Source organism: Salmo salar, chromosome ssa25 (assembly GCF_905237065.1).
Source record: "Salmo salar chromosome ssa25, Ssal_v3.1, whole genome shotgun sequence".
Lineage (NCBI taxonomy): Eukaryota > Metazoa > Chordata > Actinopteri > Salmoniformes > Salmonidae > Salmo > Salmo salar.
The window spans coordinates 4,161,321-4,187,403 of record NC_059466.1 but is presented as its reverse complement, the minus strand read 5'-3'; the positions used below and the strand labels follow the sequence as shown (position 1 = coordinate 4,187,403).

Below are 26,083 nucleotides of genomic sequence, written 5' to 3'. Positions count from 1 at the left end.
GGAACTGTCCAATCAGAAACACTTTTTTTTTTTTTTACCGTTGCAAGCTCTAATGAACAGGAATATGTCCTGGATTCCTGCATTTGACTATATTTTAGTAAAAGCATTTGCAAATTCACCATTTTATAATATTATTATGGAAATGTTTTCACGAACACTGTCCTAATTTGACTTTGATGATTCTACTACATTTATTTAGAAAAAACAACAGATCAACAATTTCCATGTCTGAATCTGAAAGAGAATGCCTTTATGCCCCCTCCCTAATGCATTTCTTAGTAGTACTGAATTACATGTATCCTTCTGGACCAGACACCCAGGCTACATAGGTGTATTCACAATCAATGAGGTGAAATGGGCAGAACATTGCAGATAGTTAACTTCCATTTCCAACAACTTACCTGGTGAATCTCTATCAAGTCTCAATCAAATTAGGCCACTTCTAACCCTTTGATGCATACGATCACATATTTGTGATCATTGTTGAGTGGTCCCTGCAGTGTACAATTGCAAATATGTGATTGGAACAGTAGCAACAGAACAAATCATGCAACAAACACGTCTAAACAGCATTGTTACTGAAAAGCATCTAAACAATGTTTTGTACTGATGGGAAATAAAGGTCTTCATAACTTTATCTCCATTTCACCTTTTGTGGAAGATGAATGCAAACATCATCCAAGCAATCACACGGAACACATCCACAGCCAAACTGATTCCATTAACCAGTCTAAATAACAGATTGCGCTGACAAAAAACAAAACATAAGTTAGTGAGCTGTTTACAATTTACCACATCTCTGGTGAGCACAAGGGAGAAATGTAATATTGTTTAGAAAAGAGATGTGTGTCAGCTAAGCTAATAGCAGCTAAATCATTTATGATGGAAGCCGTGTTTTTTTTAATGTTTGACAAGCGAAAACTGCCTATCCCCAGAATGGCATTCACTATAAGACGTAAATAAACAGTCAAAGATGGCTGCGCCCATTGCTTGAAAAATATTAACTTAGTTTGGTAACATTTCAGCATACTACAAATGTTTGATGTACTTGTTACAGTGTATACAAGAACTGTAGCACATGACTTGACAAGTTGTTTAAAGTTTTTGAAAAGTCACGAAGCAAATAAAATGTTATCACCTCACAGATCACCCCAAATACAAGCCTACTGCCTAGCCTATCCGTAGCTCAAAAGCTAAACAGGGATGAAATCATTTTAGTGGGGTTTGTGGGGGGGTTTCAAGTCCATGCGGGGTAGAAATGGGGCAAGGTGTTGTGGAAGGTGTCGTGGGGGCGTGTGTCTGCAGGCTTTCGCTCCTCCCTTGTACTTGATTGATGAATTAAGGTCACTAACACAATAGCATTTTCATTAGTTTGTTACTGTAGGCTATATGTAAAAAAAAGTGTTCAATACATTTTAGTCGTGGAGTGCCTTTGTTACAACTATGAAACAAAAAGTGTGTGTTGGAATAGGGTAACAGCTTCTTTTTATAACGACTAAATAAAAAAAATATCCCAACCACCAAGACCCACAGTCAGCAAGATGTGAGGTCAAATGATTAAAACATCAGTAGCCTAAACATCATTATAAGTGCCAAGTGTGCTTGATAAATAGTGAAAATCAGCACAAAAGCAATATTTGCATTATATAAGCAATATTTGCTTCAGAAAGTATTCACACCCGTTTACTTTTTCCACATTTTGCTGTGCTACAGCCTGAATTTAAAATGCAGCACAAAAGCAATATTTGCTACAGAAAGTATTCACACCCGTTTACTTTTTCCACATTTTGCTGTGCTACAGCCTGAATTTAAAATGTATTGAATTGAGATTTTGTGTCACTGGCCTACACACAATACCCCATAATCTCAAAGTGGAGTAATTTCTTTAGACAATTTTTTTTATTAATGAAAAGCTGAAATGTTTTGAGTCAATAAGTATTCAACCTCTTTATGGCAAGCCTAAATAATTTCAGGAGTAAAAATGTCCTTAATAATTCACAAAATAAGTTGCCTGGATTCACTGTGCAAGACTAGTGTTTAACATGATTTTTAAATGACTACCTCATTTCTGTACCCCACACATAGAATTATCTGTGAGGTGTGTCCCTGAGTCGAGCAATGAATTTCAAATGCCGGAGGTGACTTTAAAACAGTTACAGAGTTTAATGACTGTGATAGGAGAAAACGGAGGATGGATGAATATTGTAGTTACTCCACAATACTAACCTAATGGACAGAGTGAAAAGAAGGAAGCCTGTACAGTATACAGCGGAGGTGGGACGAAGTCATTGTTTTACATGTCACAAGTAAGTCTCAAGTCTTAGCACTCAAGTCGCAAGTCAAGTCCCAAGTCAAGACCGGCAAATCCGTGTCAAGTCTCAAGTCCTAAACTTTGAATTTCGAGTCCTAAACAAGTCATAATGAGCTCTAAACCAAATGTAATACCATTTCATATGTTTAACAAGAGTAATAGTTAAAATATTACATTTATGCAAATCATGAATGCTTTTGAAAATGTGTTATACTTTCAAAATAAACTTAATATTTCCATGGAAATACATGGGTAGCCATGAGAAAGACACATCAATATAACAGCAAAACAAAATATTGTAGTGATCACTCTCTCTTTCCAGATATACTCAAGACACCTACAGTGGCAAGAAAAAGTATGTGAACCCTTTGGAATTACCTGGATTTCTGCATAATTTGGTCATCAAATTTGATCTGATCTTCATCTAAGTCACAACAATAGACAAACATAGTGTGCTTAATCTAATAACATACAAAGTATTATATTTTTCTTGTCTGTACATAATTTAACCATTCACAGTGTAGGTTGGAAAAAGTATGTGAACCCCTAGGCTAATGTCTTCTCCAAAAGCTAATTGGAGTCAGGATTCAACTAACCTGGAGTCCAATCAACGAGACGAGATTGGAGATGTCGGTTAGAGCTGCCTTGCCCTATAAAAAACACTAACAAAATTTGAGTTTGCTATTCACAAGAAGCATTGCCTGATGTAAACCATGCATCAAACAAAAGAGATCTCAGAAGACCCAATATTATGAATTGTTGACTTGCATAAAGCTGGAAAGGGTTACAAAAGTATCTCTAAAAGCCTTGATGTTCATCACCTGGATGTTCCACAGCGCTACTGGCAAAATATTCTGTGGACAGATGAAACTACAGTTGAGTTTTTTGGAAGGAACACACACACTATGTGCGGAGAAAAGAAGGCACAGCACACCAACATCAAAACCTCATCTCAACTGTAAAGTATCTACCATTTGAAGCTCAACAGAAGTTGGGTGATGCAACAGGACAACGACCCAAAACACAGAAGTAAATCAACAACAGAATAGCTTCAACAGAAGAAAATATGCCTTCTGGAGTGGCCCAGTCAGAGTTCTGACCTCAACCCAATTGAGATGCTGTGGCATAATCTCAAGAGAACAGTTCACACCAGACATCACAAGAATATTGCTGAACTGAAACAGTTTTGTAAAGAGTGTCACGTACTGACCCTTGTAAGAGGTCATTTTCTATAGTAGATGGGTCAGGGTGTGACGGGGTGTTTGGTTGGTTTTCTTGTTTTCTATTTCTATGTTTTGTGTTCTAGGTTTTCTATTTCTATGTTGTTTTCTTGGGTTGATCTCCAATTGGAGGCAGCTTGTCCTCGTTGCCTCTGATTGGAGATCATATTTAAGTAGGGGGTTTTTCCTTTTGGGTTTGTGGGTTGTTAATTTTGAGTAGTGTGTTTTCCTCTCTGCGTCACGTTTTTTTTTTTTGTATTTCTAGTATTTGGTGTATTGCAACGTTTCACTATTAATAAAAAGATGTGGAACTACAACCATGCTGCGCGTTGGTCTGATCATTCTGACAGCCGTGACAGAACAACCCACCACTAAAGGACCAAGCAGCATGGTAAGGAGTATCTGGAGGAATGGACTTGGGAGGAAATTTTGGATGGAAAAGGACTTTGGAGGCAGCTGGGGAGTATCGACGCCCGAAGGAGGAAATTGAAGAAGCAAAGAGGGAGCGACGATACTACGAGGCGCTAATCCACCAATAGGCAAGGCGGAGAGGCAGCCCCCAAAAATATTTTTGGGGGGGCATACGGGGAGTTTGGCGACGTCAGAGGGGAGACCTGATCTAACTTCCCGTGCGTATCGGAGAGAGCCGTGGAGCAGACAGGAGCCAGTCAGGGAGTCAAGCGCGGAGCTCGACGCAAGATTCCGAAGAGAGGTACTGGCAGAAAGAGCACTACGGAGCGGGCGTGCTGAGGAGCGAGTGGATGAACGAGCAATGGGTTATGGTGTGATGCGCAATATATCGCCCATACGCATTCACAGCCCGGTGCGCTCGGTGCCAGCTCCTCACCGGTGTAGGGCGAGGATGGTCATTCAGCCAGAAAGGAGTAGGCCTGCTCAGCATGCCCGGTCTCCAGTTCGCCTCCATAGCCCGATACGTCTTGTTCCTGCTCCCTGCACAAGTCCTTAGGTGTGTGTGTTACCAGTCTGGTGCCACCTAAGCCAGTTCCACGCATCAGACCTCCAGTGCGCATGCCCAGTGCGGAGTGTCCTGTTCCTGCTCCCTGCATTCGTCCTGAGGTGCGTGTTACCAGTCTGGCGCCACCTAAGCCAGTTCCACGCATCTGACCTCCAGTGAGCATGCCCAGTGCGGAGTGTCCTGTTCCTGCTCCCTGCATTCGTCCTGAGGTGGGGGTTACCGGTCTGGTGCCACCCATGCCAGAACCACGCATCAGGATTCCAGTTCACATTCCCAGTCCAGAGCTTCCGGCGACAGTTCCCCGTCCAGAGCTTCCGGCGACAGTTCCCCATCCAGAGCTTCCGGCGACAGTTCCCCGTCCAGAGCTTCCGGCGACAGTTCCCCGTCGAGAGCTTCCGGCGACAGTTCCCCGTCGAGAGCTTCCGGCGACAGTTCCCCGTCGAGAGCTTCCGGCGACAGTTCCCCGTCGAGAGCTTCCGGCGACAGTTCCCCGTCGAGAGCTTCCATGCGACAGTTCCCCGTCGAGAGCTTCCGGCGACAGTTCCCCGTCCAGAGCTTCCGGCGACAGTTCCCCGTCCAGAGCTTCCGGCAACGTTTTTCAGTCCGGAACCTACTGAGACGGCCTACAGTCCGGAACCTGCTGAGACGGCCTACAGTCCGGAAACTGCTGAGACGGACCTCAGTCCGGAAACTGCTGAGACGGACCTCAGTCCGGAAACTGCTGAGACGGACCTCAGTCCGGAAACTGCTGAGACGGACCTCAGTCCGGAAACTGCTGAGACGGACCTCAGTCCGGAAACTGCAGAGACGGACCTCAGTCCGGAAACTGCTGAGACGGACCTCAGTCCGTAGCCTCCAGCGACGCTCACCAGTACGGAGCCTCCAGCGACGCTCACCAGTACGGAGCCTCCAGCGACGCTCACCAGTACGGAGCCTCCAGCGACGCTCCCCAGTCCGGAGCCTCCAGCGACGCTCCCCAGTCCGGAGCCTCCAGCGACGCTCCCCAGTCCGGAGCCTCCAGCGACGCTCCCCAGTCCGGAGCCTCCAGCGACGGCCTGCAGCCCGATTCTTTAAATAATGATCCACAGGTCGGCGTTACAGAAGCGGAGGGATCTGTGGGCGGAACAAGAGTTACGCCCGGAGCCGGAGCCACCTCCGTTGCTGGAGGATTGGAGGGATAGGAAGGTTCTGGGATTAGCACCAGAGCCGCCATAGACTTTTGTCACCCTCCCTACCCTCCCCTTGTGTTTTTGTGGTTGTTTTGTTGGTGTTTTTTGTGTGCAGTCTGCACCTTTGGGGGGGGGGTACTGTCACGTCCTGACCCTTGTAAGAGGTCATTTTCTATAGTAGATGGGTCAGGGCGTGACGGGGTGTTTGGTTGGTTTTCTTGTTTTCTATTTCTATGTTGTTTTTTTGGGTTGATCTCCAGTTGGAGTTAGCTGGTCCTGGTTGCCTCTGACTGGAGATCATATTTAAGTAGTGGGTTTTTCCTTTTGGGTTTGTGGGTTGTTAATTTTGAGTAGTGTGTTTTCATCTTTGCGTCACGGTTTGTTGTTTTTTTGTATTTCTAGTATTTGGTGTATTGCAACGTTTCACTATAAATAAAAAGATGTGGAACTACAACCATGCTGCGCGTTGGTCCGATCAATCTGACAGCCGTGACAAAGAGAAACACTTTTATTGTTACTTCATGATTCCATATGTGTTATTTCATAGTTTTGATGTCTTCACTACAATGTAGAAAATAGTAAAAATAAAGAAAAACCCTTCAAAGACTTTTGACTGGTAGTGTAAAAATATTTCAAAACATGCATCCTGTTTGCAACAAGGCACTAAAGTAATACTGCAAAAATTTGGCAAAGCAATTAATATTTTGTTCTGAATACAAAGTGTTATGTTTGAGACAAATCCAATACAACACTTTACTGAGTATCACTCTTCATATTGTCAAGCATAGTGGTGGCTGCATAATGTTATGGGTATGCTTGTAATCGTGAAGGACTGGGGAGTTTTTCAGGGTATTAAAGATTGGAATGAAGCTAAGCACACTAAACGCTGCCATTCCTCTCTCCTGTCTCACTGTTTCATTTAGTAGTGGCGTGGTCAACTGCAAGGTGCGCACTGTTCAGTTTTTTTTTTGTGCTTTGGCCTCAGAGGTGTAGGTTATTCAGGCTGAGGCTAAGAATCAGACTAATAATCAGAGACATGATTCATTTCTTCCCCGCCATCTGAGTCGTTTTCATTCAGATCTTTTAGCAGCGCTAACACAGCATGTGCATCCATTCGTCTTGGTCTTCTTGCCTTGGAAATTACGCATGCTCTCACTATGTACTCCAAGTAGGCCTGAGTAGACTGATAAAACTGCTTGGATTTGGTGGACTGATTCACTGATTAAAGTGGATTTAACAAGTGAAACCAATAAGGGATCATAGCTTTCACCTGGTCAGTCTATGTCATGGAAAGCACAACTCAATATTTGGAAGGTGTTCTTAATGTTTTGTACAACCTCACTGTCAACTGCGTTTATCTTCGGCTAACTTAACATGTGTAGATATTTGTACATAAGATTCAACAACTAAGACATAAACTGAACCAAGTTCCACAGACATGTGACTAACAGAAATTGAATGATGTGTCCCTGAACAAAGGGGGGTCAAAATCAAAAGTATCACTCTGTATCTGGTGTGGCCACCAGCTGCATTAAGTACTGCAGTGTATCTCCTCATGAACTGCACCAGATTTGCCAGTTCTTGCTGTGAGATGTTACCACACTTTTCTACCAAGGCACCTGCAAGGTCCTGGATATTTCTGGGGGTAATGGCCTTAGCTTTCACCCTCCAATCCAACAGGTCCCAAATGTGCTCAATGGGATTGAGATACAGGCTCTTCGCTGGCCATGGCAGAACACTGACATTCCTGTTTTGCAGGAAATCACGCACAGAACGAGCAGAATGGCTGGTGGCATTGTCGTGCTGGAGGGTCATGTCTGGATGAGCCTGCAGGAACGGTACCACATGAGATGGAGGATGTCTTCCCTGTAACGCACAGCATTGAGATTGCCTGCATTGACAACAAGCTCAGTTTGATGATGCTGTGACACACCGCCCCAGACCATGGGCAGACCCTCCACCTCCAAATCGATCCCGCTCCAGAGTACAGGCCTCGGTGTAAGGCTCATTCCTTTGACGATAAACGCAAATCCGGCCATCACCCCTGGTGAGACAAAACCGTGACTCGTCAGTGAAGAGCACTTTTTGCCAGTCCTGTCTGGTCCAGCAACAGTGGGTTTGTGCCCATAGGCAACGTTGTTGCCGGTGATGTCTGGTGAGGACCTGCCTTACAACAGGCCTACAAGCGCTCAGTCCAGCCTATTGCTGACAGTCTGAGCACTGATGGAGGGATTGTGCGTTCCTGGTGTACCTCGGGCAGTTGTTGTTGCCATCCTGTATCTGTCCCGCAGGTGTGATGTTCGGATGTACCGATCCTGTGCAGGTGTTGTTACACGTGGTCTGCCACTGCGAGGATGATCAGCTGTCCGCCCTGTCTCCCTGTAGCACTGTTTTAGGCGTCTCACAGTACGGACATTGCAATTTATTGCCCTGGCCACATCTGCAGTCCTCATACCTCCTTGCAGCATGCCTAAGGCACGTTCACGCAGATGAGCAGGGACCCTGGGCATCTTTCTTTTGGTGTTTTTCAGAGTCAGTAGAAAGGCCTATTTAGTGTCCTATGTTTTCATAACTGTGACCTTAATTGCTTACCTTCTGTAAGCTGTTAGTGTCTTAACGAGCATTCCACAGGTTCATTAATTGTTTATGGTTCATTGAACAAGCATGGGAAACAGTGTTTAAACCCTTTACAATGAAGATCTACATCACTTGAATAGATGATGGATTAAAAATGTTGAGTCGGAATTGAGATCGTTCCATATTGTTTCGATAATGGATAATGTCCATATCTGGCCGTGCTGCTGCTCCAGTTTCAACTGTTCTGCCTGCGGCTATGGAACCCTGACCTGTTCACCGGACGTGCTTGTTGCACCCTCGACAACTACTATGATTATTATTATTACTTGACCATGCTGGTCATTTATGAACATTTTAACATCTTGACCATGTTCTGTTATAATATCCACCCTGCACAGCCAGAAGAGGACTGGCCACCCCTCATAGCCTGGTTCCTCTCTAGGTTTCTTCCTAGGTTTTTGGCCTTTCTAGGGAGTTTTTCCTAGGGAGTTTTTCCTAGCCACCGTGCTTCTTTCACATGCGTTGCTTGCTGTTTGGGGTTTTAGGCTGGGTTTCTGTACAGCACTTTGAGATATCAGCTGATGTACGAAGGGCTATATAAATAAATTTGATTTGATTTTGATTTGATATCAGAATATGTATTGTTGACATAAGTACTATAAACAGCTAGAGTAATAATGAAAGTGGCTTTCTAGTAACCTGCAGGTCCCAGATCTGTTGGTGCTATCATATCAATTTATTGTCATGCCAAACATGAAAACACGAACAAATCTGGGACTAGCTTTTTCATGTGCTTCTTCCATGACAATATGGAGAAAGAGGCGCAGAGGGTTTTTCTAATGTGGGCTGGAAAAACCCCTGTCATGTGTGTGCGTATGCGTGCAGCTGAGCATTTGTCTCCACTGTGGTTGCTAATTTCTGTATTACCAAATGAGGAGAGACAAACTTCACACACCAGTCAGAGTTATACTTAAACTACATCTTTAATTAAGAGCTTTGCATTAGTACTTGACTTTCAACGATTCACCATTTCTAATGAACAGTTGAGTGTCAACACAATGGCTACTGAGATCTTTATAGCAAAGATCCACCCCCCTTTGACATGACAAACCACAAATAGTTAGGAACGATTCACAAAGAAAGACTGTTACTTGAGAGAGGAGTTTGGTCCCCTTGACGAGGTTTCTAATCTCGTTCCTGGTACGTCATAGTACAAAAACACCAACTCATCCAATGGCATATATCAATTGTCAACTCTAAATACTCCCATCTCAAGCAAACCCCCTCTTGACCCCACTCCTGGACAAGCTCACTGAGGGGAGTGAGCCTCTAGGTCATACACTATCCCAGGATAAGTGCAAGATCTAGAGAGAGGACATACAATGGTCCCAGACACTGCCATACACCTCCTCACAACATAGAAAAGGAGGGAGTGACTTGCGCACAGACATTGTGGAGACAAGTAATTGGTTCCCCATTAATCACGCCATCCCTTCACATGGTTTAAGAATAGGTAAAGACACATTCACATATGAAGACAATGTTTCATTCTGACTTCTCCCCTCTCTGGGCCCCAAGTGACTGTGCCCTAGCTAAGGGAAAAGTACAACTTTCAACACCAGAGTCCAAAGGGCACGCCATCCTAATGACAAGTATCTCACATGAGCATATTATACAAATAAAACATCTTAATTATCTATGTTACCCAACTAATTCTGATTAATCCGCCACATTCCCTTCTCAAGGGACTCCGTCCCTTCTGGGGAATCAGAACAGTAACATGGTACCTTACTAACAGTAGTTGCAGAGTATATCAATTATAAAAAAAAAAAAATACATGTTAAAAATTTTAAGAAAATAGGGAATCAAATCCCTTCAATATCGAGTACCTTATTTCCATGTAAGCTTTCTCCCTTCAGAAACTGAGTTAATAACCTTTATACAACAAGACAGACTTGCACATGTTTAATCATACAGAATAATACATTGTTGAGTAAAATAAAAAAACAAGAGAACATATAAATGCTCCCTAAATTACAGGAGAACCCGTGTCTAAACACAGTCCTCATCACAACAGATAGGACAGTCATCCCTCTGAGTCCTCATGCTCAGAATTGGGTTCCCCACCATCAGAGATATAGTCAGGAATAAGGAATAGGTCAGGGAAATCATTCATATACTGTGAACCCTCCCTATCTACACTGTCCAGTGAGAATATTACACTGTCTTCACCAGATTGTCGTCCATCAATCTCAGATTCTTCATCTACACCTACTTCATTTGCAAGCAAGGGCATAGTAAAAACAACATCAACCACTTTATTAAACAATTTCTTCACACAAATGGTAATTAGCAACAGAGCAATCAGTAATATTAGACCATAGATGAGCCAGTGGAAAATAGTCGCTCTCGAAGCACCAAACAATGACTGAACCCACCCTAACGGATTCCAGTTGGTCAGGCTGGTGTTCCCTTTCGAGAACACCACTAAGCTCTTTCAAATGTTCCACTACAATAGTCAAATTTTAATCTCCCTGGGGTATGAATGTACAGCAGTGATCTCCTATTATTTGACACACCCCTCCTTCACGTGCTAGCAACATGTCAAGTGCCACCCTATTTTGGGTTGTCATGAGTCGAGTGGCTTGCAACTCTGGTCTTATCATAGAAAACCCTGCAGTGGTTAAATTTACCAGGGATTCCAAATGATATCCTAGCCTATCCAACTCATGTGTATTCTCCGATGCCCCATACCAGGGGATTAAACCGCGCCAGAACTTTTCCAATTTCGAGGATCGTCACGAGTCACTGGGGACATAATTGGATTGCGAGATGCCCCTCTTAATTCGTCTTAACCTGCTTGGAATGGAGGAATTAGTTTTATGCATTACCACAAGCGAGATGTTTAGTTTACCAAAAATACAGCACCCTGTCCAATTTGTTGGTAGGTAGAGGTAGGCTTTATCACCACAGATCCAATAATGATCAGTAAATGTTGCCAAGCCAAATTGATGAGGAGAACGATCATCAGTTTCCGCATCAATAATTGTGTGCCCCACCCTCAGTCTAATGGGGTTTCCAGAGCTGCATGTTCCCTTCTTCCAGCTACATCCTATTGGGAAAACACTATAATTGACACATGTTGACATTCCCAGATAGGATTCATTAAATTGTGGTATGGAAATATTGCTTGGGTTGTGACAATGACAGGTCCTAAATGGGGTTCGCCGGGGTTGGACTTGAATAGGTTCTGGTACACGGGATCTTGGTTCTAAGATGATTCTACTGCACCAATGTGAACAATCAAATCCCCCTCGTAAATCTTTTGTTGATGACAAATTACCATTAATGCATTTATCCCTCAGTGTTCTACCTAGTGAGGGTTGACCCCCTTTGTTCTCATTGGACAAGAGCACTTCTAGTGCACATAGTGTCATTAATGCTGACCTCTACTGAATAATGTAAGAATGGGGAGATCGCTGAATGTGGAAACAAGCTACATACATAACAGGAGGTATTTCCTAACATCAGTTCAGTCATTACTGTATAGTTAAGCAGTGACCACCAAGTGTTTCCCTCGTGATTCCTACTGTGGTGCTCATCCAATGGATGCATTGACCTTCTTCTTTCGATATGGGAGCGGCTATTGTTTGCTGGACTCCTGTCCTGAGCCTGCCGTTGGCTCGAGCTGGAGTGGCTGTTATTTTAGTCCCGCCATGGGACTGAACGGTCATCAGTCAAGTCCGTACCATGTTGTCTTTCCAGGACCGGTTGTCCTTGAGTCACTGTCCATATGACAACTGTAATGAGAAGGCTCAAGACAAGAGCAAGAAACATGATGCGTAGAGTCTGGGCCTGATCCTCCCATGGCCATCTAGTCGGTGACTTCTGGCGTCTCTGGTCCTCCATCCTCAGGGTCTGGTGGGCAGTATGGCAGTGGCTGGCATGGATCCAAGTAGACCTCTCAGCTACGCGAACAGCAGTGGGGGTAATCAGCATCACCTGGTATGGTCCAGTCCACCTCTGCTGGTTCCAATGCTTTCGTCTCAGGTCTTTCACCACCACCCAGTCACCTGGTTGCAGTTTGTGCAGGATCCCCACCAGAGGCTGGGGTAGAGCCGCTTTCACCCTGGGGAAAATAGCCTTCAGAACATTGTCTTAAGCAGTACAATAACTTACCATGTCATCGTCACAGCCCATCAGTGTCAGCTTGTTCTGTGGGAAGGGAGAATTGATCATCCTCATTGGTCTACCTGTCAGAACCTCATGAGGAGCTAATCCAGTGGTTCTGTGGGGCCGCCCTCGCATGTACATCAGAGCCAGGGGCATCACAGTGACCCAGGAAAGCCCTGTCTCTGCCATAAGCTTCGCCATCTTAGATTTTAGGGTCTGATTAGCGCGTTCAACTAAACTGCCTGATTGCGGCCTATAGCTACAATGGGTCCTGAGGTCTATCTGCAGACTCTCAGACAAGTTCTGTATCACCAGGTTCACAAAGTGGGAGCCATTGTCGCTGGTTAATTTAGATGGTAACCCCCACTTTGGGATGATCTCCCTAAGGAGATTCTTGGCTACTGCCATAGCACTGGAATGTCGACTTGGGAAAGCCTCTACCCACTTGGAGAATGCATCCACTATCACCAGACAATATTTGTAACCTTGACAAGGAGAGAGTTCAATAAAATCCATCATTATGTGTTCAAATGGTCCTTCAGGGGTTGGATGAGCCGACAGTGGCATCGGAATCCCTCTTCCCATGTTGTTAGTCATACAAATCACACATTTTGCACAAAATTGTTCAGCAAACACAGAAAACCCAGGTGCAAACCAAAATGTATTTACAAAATCAACAACTCCCCCTTTGGCACATGATCCCTACCATGTGACAACTTAGCTAAGTAGGGGAAACATGAACGTGGTAAGACTGGTAGCCCAGCTGGGCCCAGCCAGAGTTTCTGCACTTGGTCATATGTACATAGTCGTTTCCACTTCCTCAACTCAACAGGACCTACAGAGGATTGCAAGTCAGAGATATCAGTGAGAGAGAAGAGGTTATGATCAGGAAGTAAAACCATCTGTAACACAGGGGTCTCCAAGGATACAGCTGCTGCCTTAGCTGCCAAGTCAGCCATAGCATTACCTTTGGAGACAGGGTCGGAAGAGTTAGCATGAGCAAGGCACTTACAAACAGCAACTTCAGAAGGGAGCAAAATAGCCTTTAGCAAGTTATCAACAAGTTTTGAATGAGAGATTGTCTTACCAGAGGAGGTCAGGAAGCCTCGCTGTTTCCACAGAGTACCAAAATCATGTACCACACCAAAGGCATATCTGCTATCTGTATAGATATTAGAAGACTGGCCTTTAGCTAATATGCAAGCTCTAGTGAGTGCAAAGAGTTCTGCTGCTTGAGCAGAAAGGTGGGAGGGTAATTTAGCACTTTCCAGTGTGGTTAAGGCAGTAGTAACCGCATACGCAACCAATGGTTCTCCTTTCTCAGAACGCTGAGCAGAGCCATCTACAAACAGTTCCATATGTGCATTTTGCAAAGGGACATCAGTTAAATCCGACCTTGGTTCAGAGACAAGCTCCACCAGGGCAGCACAGTCATGCGGCTCTCCATCGTCCTCAGTGGGCAACAAAGTAGCAGGATTTAACACAGTGCACCTCTTCAGGGTCTCATGACACATTGTCAGAAGAACATTCTGATAATGGAGCAGTCGAGCTGGTGTGAGATGGGCCGTCTTTGCCTGTGAAATAAGAGCATGTACAGCAGGAAGAACGTGTACAGTGAGTTCACACATGGCAACAATGTCTGCACAAGCCAACACAGCTTCAGTAGCAGCAGCCACAGCTCTCAAACAATAAACCAGACCTCTGGCCACACTGTCCAGCTGTTTGGAATAATACCCAACCGGGGCGCTGCTTTCCTCCATGATCCTGTGTTAAAACAGATGACATAAAACCATTTTTTCTGACAAACAAAGAGGTTAAAAGGTTTAGAATGGTCAGGGAGTCCCAAACAGGGAGAAGTAGTCATGAGTTGTTTCAGTCTGGTCAGAGCAGTCAGTCCCTCTGGTGTCCACTTAATTTTGTCATTCATAGCCATTTTGTGGCCATAAATAAGGTCAGCAAGTGGCTGCACCACCTCAGCATAGTCAGGTAACCAGGCCCTACAATGACATCATGTGTTGTTTAGTAACCGGCTGTGGGATGGAGAGAAAAGCCTGTATCCTCTCTTTACCCAGCTGCCTGCCATTGGGAGAGATGTCATGACCCAGATACTTTTCTGTCTGTGAAACCAACTGTAACTTCTTCTTTGAAACCTTGTGGCCATTCTCAGCGAGAAATATCAACAGAGCCCGAGTATCAGTTTCACAAACTTCCATTGAGCTGGAGCACAACAACAAATCATCCACATACTGAATCAGAGTGCTGCCCTCAGCTGGTATAAAACCCTCCAGATTTTGTGCTAAAGCTGCTGAAAAAATAGCGGAGGATTCCACGTAACCCATAGGAGCCACAGTCCACATAAATATCTTACCTAGAAACGTGAAGGTAAACCAGAACTGAGATTCTGGTGCCACAGGAATACTGAAAAATGCATTCGTCAAATCAATCACAGAGAACCACTCTGCTGTGGGTGGTACCGCCCCCAACAGAGTAGTAACATTAGGAACCACCAGGGCACGGGCAAAAACTGCATCGTTCACAGGCCTTAAGTCTGGACCAATCTCCAATCACCTGAAGGTTTTCTAACAGGCAAGATCGGGGTGTTACAGGGTGATTCTGGACAGGGAATTAAAGCGCCATTAGCTAACAGGGATGCATGAACAGGAGTAATACCTGCTTTTGCCTCCCTACTGAGTGGATACTGTGCTCTAGATGGGCGCCTGGTATCTTTAGGAGTGACCACCATTGGCTCAGCTCCCTTTATTCTCCCAAAATCATATTTGTCCCTTGCCCAAAGGCATTCAGGGACCCCTCTCAGGAGGGGTGAGTCTTCACTCAACAACATGATATTGGTAGAAAAAGAAACCTGATCAACACCATGCACACCCCTCTCAGTTGGCGTTTCCCAACTGAGTGGGTAACAACTTGTCAGTGTGCTGGGTGAATAAGTCGACCCATCAGGGCGCATCTCCCAGTCTGTAGCATCAACCAAGCATTTCATCCAAATTCCAGTATCCACCCATTCTACTCTGTCTGATTTTGCCAGGGACACGTGGTGCGCTATCCTCAAACAGGTAGAGGTCTTTCTGTGCATGGGTTAGATTAACCCCTAAAGCACAGAAATCACTGCTACAGTATAAACCCTCACACTGCACTGACTCATTTTGTAATGTATCACACAGCCATTGTTTCTCATAATGGAGATCTCTTGTCAATGGTGAAAAATGGGAGGTGCAATGTAAGCCTGCTTCAGACATGAAACTGCCCTCGTGGCCCCAATGGGTTTTAGCCATTGAGAAAACACGAGCAATATTGGGCACCTCATCATCAACATCCCATGCATAATACCAGTCACAAAACGCAGACATTAACATCAATTGCTCCCCCCTTCCTCCTCTTCCTCATGCATAATGGTTAAACCGGTTCGGCCACATGTTATGTTGATGCCCAGTTTACACAGGAGGTCCCTGCCCATCAGATTGACAGGACAGTGGTCAGAGTAGAGAAATTGATGTTGACACTTCTCCTCACAAAAGGAGACAGGCAGAGACAAAGTTACCTGCTCTCTGAATGGGAGGCCTGAATCCTTACAGTTTCATTAGACATGGGAGGCTTTGTCATAGCCTTGCAGTTAACCTGTTATGGCTAGGGGGCAGTATTTTCACGGCCGGATAAAAAACGTACCCGATTTAATCTGATTATTACTCCAGCCCAGAAACTAGAATATGCATATAATTATTAGCTTTGGATAGAAAACACTCCAACGTTTCTAAAACTGTTTGAATGGTGTCTGTGAGTATAACAGAACTCATTTGGCAGGCCAAAACCTGAGAAGATTCTGTACAGGAAGTACCCTGTCTGACCATTTCTTGGCCTTATTGATTATCTGGCACATTTAAAATAATTGGAATTCACCACCTCTGAGGGTCACTTAGACAGTCACACAGACATTTTCAGAATGGTTCTTCTTCCAACAGGGCTTCACCAAGTACCATGTTTCACACAGAACACACAGTCACCCTGGCCCCTCACCCCCACAGACCGCACCAATCCCCACTGTGATCAATTCAGTGTCAGGACGGCTCTAGGTCGCCCGCAACCGACCAGTGGCAGAGTATCATTGAGTCCACAAACTCTCAGATTTCTCTCCTCAAACTCAGATTTCTCTCACACCACCCTATTGACAGTTACCTTTTTTGAAAGGGTGAGAGAGAAAGAAAAACCCCAGCATCACAGGTCTACAGTGACAGTTCCAATTACATAAGGAATATCCCTATTGTAAAAGAAAACCCAACATTTCAGCTCCAGAGTAGGGTTGAATATTTTCCCAGTATTTTACAAATGTTCCATCCCGAGAATAAAACACTTTTCTCCTGAGTAACCTGGTATTTCCCGCCAAAAGTGCCATTCAAAAGCACTGTAAAGCAAATAAATATGTCTGGATTTGATTAGAGCTTTGATCCGCATGAAAATTCAAATCTGATGCTTCCTGAGGCTGATGAGTCATATTTACATACATTTTATGAGCCCTACATTAACAACATTTAATGAGCCCATGCCCAAAAAAAGTCCAAATGATTGTGCCATTATCCGATATATATATGGGATACCGCACATTATGGATGACAGAAACACATAAAAGCCCATAGATGTAGCTAGCTATATGCTCTATTGGGTAAATAAAGGAAACTAGCTACAGTAGGCTAATCTTTTTGAGTATGAACTGTATTACCGTACTGTATTGTATTATACTGTATTATAGGGACTGAAAATACGCACATCGTTCAAACCATGATAAAGCAGAAGAGAACATGCGATTTTGGTGCAGCACGTGTGGCAAATTTGTATAACTAGTAGGCTGATGCATAGACTATACTGTACATTTCATAATATTTCCCTTAATATTATTAGCCTACCTCTTTCTCTGTTGCTTAATTTCTTTCTCGCTTTCAATAGTTAAATGAAATAAGTTTTGTTGTCGTTCATCATTCTAATGACATACTTGAATAATATAGGACTACAATTAGATGCAGAAGGCTTTCACTTCTCTTCACAAAGATTGAATGGTTATGGGTCTGAATAAATAACTGCTATAGCCTTCCGCCATGGCCCGATCACTGTTCTTTCAAACTACCCATGCTTTGTATTGGCTGCTGTATTTAACATCCAACAAAAAAAAACTTTGCATCCCTCTTCGAATAGTCTATTTGTATAAGAAATGCTAAATAAAATATGTCCAGCAAGCTATTCTAGTCTAGCTTTTCTTGCATGAAACTCCAAGTGCTAAGAGAGAGTGCTCGCCTGTGCACTGATTTAAAGCAATGATATTCAAGCTATAGGCTGTTTTAAAACTCTGAAATTAAAAGATGCAATTAAAAAAAGAATAGTCTTTACAATTAAAAAACAAGGTGGACCCCAAAAGCCAGATGGAGATGTGGAAATTAGATGCCCATTCTGTCTTTATATCACTGTAGAATAGGCTAGGCTGCAGCAAATGTAGGCCTACCTGTCACAAGAAAAAAGTTACCATGATGAGATGATACCTCGGTCTACATGCATTGTGAACTGCATTCCATACTACGATTGGCTGTCTGTCCCCACCCTGAGCACTGACCTTAAATATCAGGCTTACACATACTGTACACACATTTACACATACTGTGCGCCTCTGCGCAGCGAGCTCCCAGTTTCCATTTAAATTATTACAGATCGACCCCTGCTGAACTGTCTGAGGAATCAATCTCACTCTCCCAGATTGTTTTAAACACTGCTGATCAAAATCTTTAATTGATTGGAGGATGCCATTAGTGTGTCCGCCTGCATGTTCTCACTTAAGGGTTTGTGCTGGCATATGAAGTCTCCATAAATGTAGATATAAATTCATGACATCTGGAAATCCTAATGCAGTCTCTACGCTGCCAAGGTAGTGTCCCATACTCTACAGTCGTAGAGAGAGAGAAACAGAGAGCTATGTCATTAATGGTCTGGTTCCATTTGCATTGCTGAGTCCTTTCCAATGTGATTCACTTCCTTTGCACTCGGATTCCTTTCTTTTGAAGTCTCATAAGGCTTTTTCCTTGTTCTGTATGTGTGCCTGTGTGTGTATGTGTGTTTGTTTCTGTGTGCATCCATGCGTGTGTGTGTTTGTTTCAATCCATGTGTATGTGTGTAAGTCTCTCTCTCTGTCTGTTTGTGTGTGAGCCTGATATTTAAGGTTTATGGAGCTTTGAAGCGGTAGAGTAATAAGCCAGACAGACAGCTGATGGGACAATGAAAGGTTGGCATTTTTAGCCAATTCACACATGAGATGATCTATTTTGTATGATTCCCAGGTCACCCTGTGGCACCGCGTCTGTCAAATGAAGAATACCATATGATGGGAAAAAGAGTCTTTCGTTATTGATGTGACGAAGGTTTGTTCCATTGATTGATAAAAAGAATGGGAAGAAAGCGTGATAGTCCAAGCAAGGGGCCTGAAGTGGAGAATGAACCCTACAAACCCTGGTCAAAAGTAGTCCACTACATAGGGAAGAGTATGCCATTGGGAGACAGTCTGAATGTCCATGAGCCACTCCTGAAAGAAACTTGGATGTTCAATGAAAATCACTTCTTTATTGCTAAAACCAGATGTATTTAGTGCTTAATAATAGATATAGGTTGGCATTATAAAGACATACTACATGGTAATAGTCTGATTTCCTTAGATTGTGGAGAATTAACATCAGAATTCAGAGATTATAATTTTCTCTTTCTCTTTAGTCAAATCAAAATCAAATGTTACTTGTCACATGCGCCAAACATTGAAATGCCTACTTACATAAGCCATTAACCAACAATGCAGTTTTAAGAAAAGTAAGTGTTTAGAAAGTATTTGCTAAAATAAACTGAAGTAAAAACCCAAAATTATTTTTACAAATAAAATAAAGAAATAAATTGAAAAATAACAAATAATTAAGGAGCAACAATAAAATAACAGTAGCGAGGCTATATACAGAGGGTATCGGTACAGAGTCAATGTGCGGGGTCACAGGATAGTCAAGGTAGTTGAGGTAATATGTACATGTACGTAGAGGTAAAGTGACTATGCATGGATAACAAACAGAGTAGCAGCAGCGTAAAAATGGGGGTCTGGGGGACGACAACAATGCAAATAGTCTGTGTAGCCATTTGATTAGCATTCGCCTAAGGCTTCGGGGTAGAAGCTGTTAAGAAGCCTTTTGGACCTAGACTGCGGTAGCAGAGAGAACAGTCTATGACTAGGGTGGGTGGAGTCCTTGGCAATTTTTAGGCCATTCATCTGACACCGCCTGGTATAGAGGTCCTGGATGGCAGGAAGCTTGGCCCCAGTGATGTACTGGGCCGAACGCATTACCCTCTGTAGTGCCTTGCGGTCGGAGGCCGAGCAGTTGCCATACCAGGCGGTGATGCAACCAGTCAGGATGCTCCTGAAGGTGCAGCGGTATAACTTTTTGAGGATCTGAGGACCCATGACAAATCTTTTCGGTCTCCTGAGGGGGAATAGGCTTTGTCGTGCTGTCTTGATGTGTTTGGACCATGATCGTTTGTTGGTGATGTGGACACCAAGGAACTTGAAGCTCTCAACCTGCTCCACTACAGCCCCGTCGATGAGAATGGGGGCATGCTCGGTCCTCCTTTTCCTGTAGTCCACAATCATCTCCTTTGTCTTGATCACATTGAGGGAGAGGTTGTTGTCCTGGCACCACACTGCCAGGTCTCTGACCTCCTCCCTATAGGTTGTCTCATCGTTGTCGGTGATCAGGCTTACCACTGTTGTGTCGTCGGCAAACGTAATGATGGTATTGGAGTCGTGCTTGGCCATGCACTCATGGGTGACAGGGAGTACAAGAGGGGACTGAGTACACACCCCTGAGGGGCCCCCGTGTGGAGGATCAGCGTGGCAGATGTGTTGTTACCTACCCTTACCACCTGGGGGCGACCCATCAGGAAGTCCAGGATCCAGTTGCAGAGGGAGGTGTTTAGTTCCAGGGTTCTTAGCTTAGTGATGAGCTTTGAGGGCTCTATGGTGTTGAAGGCTGAGCTGTCGTCAATTAATAACATTCTCACGTAGGTGTTCATTTTGTCCAGGTGGGAAAGGGCAGTGTGGAATGCTATAGAGATTGCATCTTGTATCTGTTGTGCGGTATGCAAAATGTAAGTCGGTCTAGGGTTTCTGGGATAATGGTGTTAATGTGAGCCATGACAAGCCTTTCAAAGCACTTCATGGCTACAGACATGAGTGCTACGGGTCAGTAGTAATTTAGGCAGGTTACCTTAGTGTTCTTGGGTACAGTGACTATGGTGGTCTGAAACATGTTGGTATTACAGACTCGGTCAGGGACAGGTTGAAAATGTCAGTGAAGGCACTTGCCAGTTGGTCAGTGCATGCTCGGAGTACATGTCCTGGTAATCCATCTGGCCCTGCAGCTTTGTGAATGTTGACCTGTTTGAAGGTCTTACTCACATCGGCTATGAAGAGGGTGATCTCACAGTTGTCCGGAACAGCTGATGCTCTCATGCATGCTTCAGTGTTGCTTGCCTCGAAGAGAGCATAGAAGTTATTTAGCTTGTCTGCTAGGCTCCTGTCACTGGGCAGCTCACAACTGTGCATCCCTTTGTAGTCTGTAATAGTTTTCAAGCCCTGCCACATCTGATGAGCGTCGGAGCCGGTGTAGTACGATTCAATCTTAGTCCTGTATTGACACTTTGCCTGTTTGATGGTTCGTCGGAGGGCATAGCGAGATTTCTTATAAGCATCCGGGTTAGAGTCCCACTCCTTGAAAGCTGCAGCCCTACCCTTTAGCTTAGTGCGGATGTTGCCTGTAATCCATGGCTTCTGGTTGGGGTATGTATATGTAGAGGGTCAAGAGGGTCATATTTCATCAGTGGGTATTAGGCTAAATGAGACTTTCCTGATTTTTTTTAATGAGGAATATTTTCTCCTCACTTCTTTTCGTCTTGAATGCTGTTTACACTCCTTCATTATTGGTTTGTATACCCACAAGGTAGAATTCAGCATTGGCAAGTTTGAAAGATACCTACAGTAAACACACACACTTCATTTCTTAGTGGATGCAATTATTATTCTGTAGAAAATGTACACGTATAAAGAATTCACTGCAAGACCTCTGGGTGGGTGGCAGCCGTTCTTATTACGATTTAGGACGATTCCTTAGGTTAAAAGCTCTCTGCCTGTTCCAATACAAACATCTCAGTCAAACATCCACAGTTAAGTACATTCCATGCCTTCCACTTGAGCTTGGACTTGAACAATAACTGTGTGCTGAGAGTCGGGAAGCAAGTTTAGGTAGTGAGTGTTTTGATAAAATAAATGTAACATAACACAAAACAAAAACCTCGACCAACGCACAGACGTGAAACAGAAACCATGACGCCTGGCGGAGGAACCAAAGGGAGTAACATATATAGGGCAGGTAATCAAGGAAGTGATGGAGTCCAGGTGAGTCTGACAATGGTGACAGGTGTGCGCCATTACGAGCAGCCTGGTGACCTCAAGCACAGAGAGGGAGCACGCGTGACAAACTCTGTAATTACGAATGATAAAATTGACTATAAACCGCAGTCTTTCTTCTATCAACACAATATACTGTAACTTATCTTATCCCCTAATTCACGACGATCCTGTGATGAATTTACAGTGCGACATCAACCATTATTTCCCCTCATAGAGAACCGAAAAGGGTACTGTTGAGTTCACTATCAGACAGACTTTCTCATTAATTCAGCCACGATTAATTGGGTCCCTTTCTGAGCACAGTTTTATATGCGTTAAAGTTTGGCTACATGGTTTGCCTCATTCACGATGGTCATAAAACTGTCATAAAGAGTAGGGTGCTTTGTTTTATGGGACAGTTTTAAAACCAGACACAAACAGCGGATTACGGAACAATATATCCAAAAGCAACTTAACTCTGCAATCCTTTAGCTTTCTTCTCTACACTTACAGTACATTACAGTTGATATAGAGATTTAAATGTTTGCTCTATGTTTATGTATACCGATGCCTTATCTTAATATAAACATCCTGTTGTTGCAGTAACTTTCCTGCACAGCTGGAAATGCAGGCTTGTAGTATATTCAAGGTTAAAGATGCTTCTAAAGTTTGGAATTTCCACTTTAAAATGTCAGACTTGATTTTCCATAACAAAAAATGACCATTATAATCGACATAATTCACATGTCCTGTTGCTGCAGGATACTTTTTCTGTGTAGAAAACTGGCTTAAATCAAGATCCTACATCTGTATAGGTGTTTTTTTGGTTCAGCATTTGTGTGGGACCTGTTCTCTCTTCTCCGGTTGAAACAATTAATTATCTTGAGCTAAATCTTTGTATACTCTTGCTAACCTCTCCCTCTCTCTTGCTCTATTTCTCTCTCCCTCCTTCCCTTTGCTCTCTCTCTCTCTCTCTCTGTTTCAGATCCCAAACTCAAGGGTATAGTGACCAGGTTATATTGCAGGCAGGGATACTACTTGCAAATGAACTCAGATGGCTCTCTTGATGGGACCAAGGATGACAACAGTAACTCCTGTGAGTATACATTCTTGTCCGCTATCCCGCTACAGAGTCAACAAGTTGTCACTTTGCATACAGTAGTGTGAAACTGTTTAGTATTCTCGACAAATTCTCTTTTCTAAGTAGTATGCAGGTCTACTATGGTGTCTCATAATCAGCAAATTAAGATATGATTTAAGGTGATGTATGATTTAAAGATGGAATCCTTAATTGAAACAACAATGTTTTGGTAAAAAGCTGAGGGATGGGCCTGGAAATATGTAACCTCTCAAATTCAAAGTGAGAGCTACAGTATGTATGCAAGGACTGACCATCCATAATATCAAAGTTATAGTTTTAATCATGTTTTGAGGCTATACGGTGTTTGTTTACATGGAATTTAACAAGCTTATATTTTGGATTCTGATGGGGAACGACAGTTGAACTACGTAAATAGTCCAGGTGGCCATTTGATTAATTGTTCAGCAGCCTTATAGCTTGGGGAGCGTTAAGGAGCGTTTTGGACCTATACTTGGCGCTCCGGTAACTCTTGCCGTGCAGTAGCAGAGAGAACAATCTATGACTTGGGTGACTGAGGTCTTTGACAATTTGTTGGGCCTTCCTCTGACACCGCCTAGTATATAGGTCCTAGATGGCAGGAAGTGATTTATTGAGCCGTACGTACTACCCTCTGCAGCGCCTTATGGTCGGATGTCGAGCAGTTGCCATACTAGGCGGTGATGCAACCGGTCAGGATGCTCTCAGTGGTGGAGCTGTATAACTTTTTGAGGATCTGAGGACCCATGACAAATCTTTTCAGTCTCTTGAGGGGGGAAAGGTGATGTCGTGCCCTCTTCATGACTGTCTTGGTGTGTTTGGACCATGATAGTTTGTTGGTGATGTGGACACCAAGGAACTTGAAACTCTCGGCCGGCTCCACTACAGACCCATCGATGTTAATGGGAGCCTGTTCGGCCTTCCTTTTCTTGTAGTCCAAGTCATCTCCTTTGCCTTGTTCATATTGAGGGAGAGGTTGTTGTCCTGGCACCACACTGCCAGTTCTCTGAGACAAGGCTGTCTCATCCTTGTCCTAACCTACTAGGTTAACTTGATCTTAAGGAGCGTTTTGGACCTATACTTGGCGCTCCGGTAACTCTTGCCGTGCAGTAGCAGAGAGAACAATCTATGACTTGGGTGACTGAGGTCTTTGACAATTTGTTGGGCCTTCCTCTGACACCGCCTAGTATATAGGTCCTAGATGGCAGGAAGTGATTTATTGAGCCGTACGTACTACCCTCTGCAGCGCCTTATGGTCGGATGTCGAGCAGTTGCCATACTAGGCGGTGATGCAACCGGTCAGGATGCTCTCAGTGGTGGAGCTGTATAACTTTTTGAGGATCTGAGGACCCATGACAAATCTTTTCAGTCTCTTGAGGGGGGAAAGGTGATGTCGTGCCCTCTTCATGACTGTCTTGGTGTGTTTGGACCATGATAGTTTGTTGGTGATGTGGACACCAAGGAACTTGAAACTCTCGGCCGGCTCCACTACAGACCCATCGATGTTAATGGGAGCCTGTTCGGCCTTCCTTTTCTTGTAGTCCAAGTCATCTCCTTTGCCTTGTTCATATTGAGGGAGAGGTTGTTGTCCTGGCACCACACTGCCAGTTCTCTGAGACAAGGCTGTCTCATCCTTGTCCTAACCTACTAGGTTAACTTGATCTTAACCTGTCCTGGTGAAGAAATACAGCACTTCTCCGCCAATTAGATTCTTGTTAGTCATGACCTGTGACCTTGAAAATCTACTTGACATCGGAGCCTACATTGTTCCCCGTGCTTTACAAAGGGAACAAATTATTGAACCTTGAATACGTCCTTTAGATTATTCAGAATCATTTGTTTTTGAACATTATCATTTTTCCGCATTTATCTGTTAAATGTACTCAACCCATATATAGCAAACGTAACCCAACGCGGTTTCGCTTTGACTGCTATACCAACTCTGTGTATTGCTTAGCAATTTTTTGCCACTGGAAGTTTCCTGTACAATATGGGCTATTTGGCAAGGCAACTGTGTGTAGAGCCGTAAGAAATCTACCTCACATTGAAGAGATTTGTTGCACTACCTGTCCATCAAACTGTCCATATTATCAAGGTCTTTTACAGAATTGCAGGTACAGTAGGATGCGGTCAGTTGACTGCCAGCGATGCTTTGCGAATCTCAAATTAATAAACCTAGGTAACATGTAAAAAATTATAAATAGCATAATTCATCCTGCAGATTTTCCAAACTTCATTGGTACTATAGATGGGACACATATCCCCCATTCAAAGACCCTCTGGACCAAATGAAGGAGACTAAGTGAATAGAAAAACAAACAGGTAGATATTGAATACTGTAGCCTACACTTTCACCTAAACAAATCATTTTCAGAAACAGTCATTAAATTCAATGATTTTCCTTTCTTCTTTTGTCAGATTATCTGTGACTCCAATGGTGTTACAATTTAACATAGAACACATTGTTGCCCGTGTTGTCATGAAAAGCACTCTATGAATTCAACAAATTATTATTCATTCTACATAGGCTATGGAATGGGCATACCATTGCAATTGTGACATAGGTTACTACAAACAACATAATAGGCCATAGCCTTGAAACTTAATATCACCAGCGTCGCAATAAAAGTGCTCTATAAAGTGAAAGCATTATTGCTAATAAGCCATGTATGTAAGCTAGGCATATTCGATATTGGAATCATGCCACTTCACTTGTGCATTTACTCTGTCTGAAATTATTTGGCCATTGTCTGCGGCGGTTAATTTTTGAGGGGAGTAAATATGTGAACATATTCGTTGTATGTTGTTACAGTCGTTTCTTGTTGTAGACTTGTGAAATATTGGGCTCTGTCTTTTGACTCCATATCTATTGTTTTTTCTGTCATCTCCTTCGATCTCTAGGGCAAAAACCAAAACGTGCACCCAGTGGGGGCCCCAGGACCGAGTTTGGGAAATCCTGCCCTAGTATATACACTCACCAGACACTTTATTAGGTACACCCATCTAGTACCGGGTTGGACCCCCCTTTGCCTCCAGAACTGCCTGAAATCTTTGGGGATTGGGTTCTACAA

General features: G+C 43.6%; 1 protein-coding gene across 1 annotated transcript in view; it reads left to right on the top strand.

Annotated features, from left to right (window-relative positions):
- LOC106586029 (fibroblast growth factor 14-like) overlaps positions 1 to 26,083 on the top strand; it is a 90,405-nt gene that overhangs the window by 4,080 nt on the left and 60,242 nt on the right. The window contains exon 3 of the mRNA XM_045707593.1: positions 22,881 to 22,991. Coding sequence (XP_045563549.1) covers positions 22,881 to 22,991 — 111 coding nt within the window. The remainder of the gene's footprint in view (positions 1 to 22,880; positions 22,992 to 26,083) is intronic.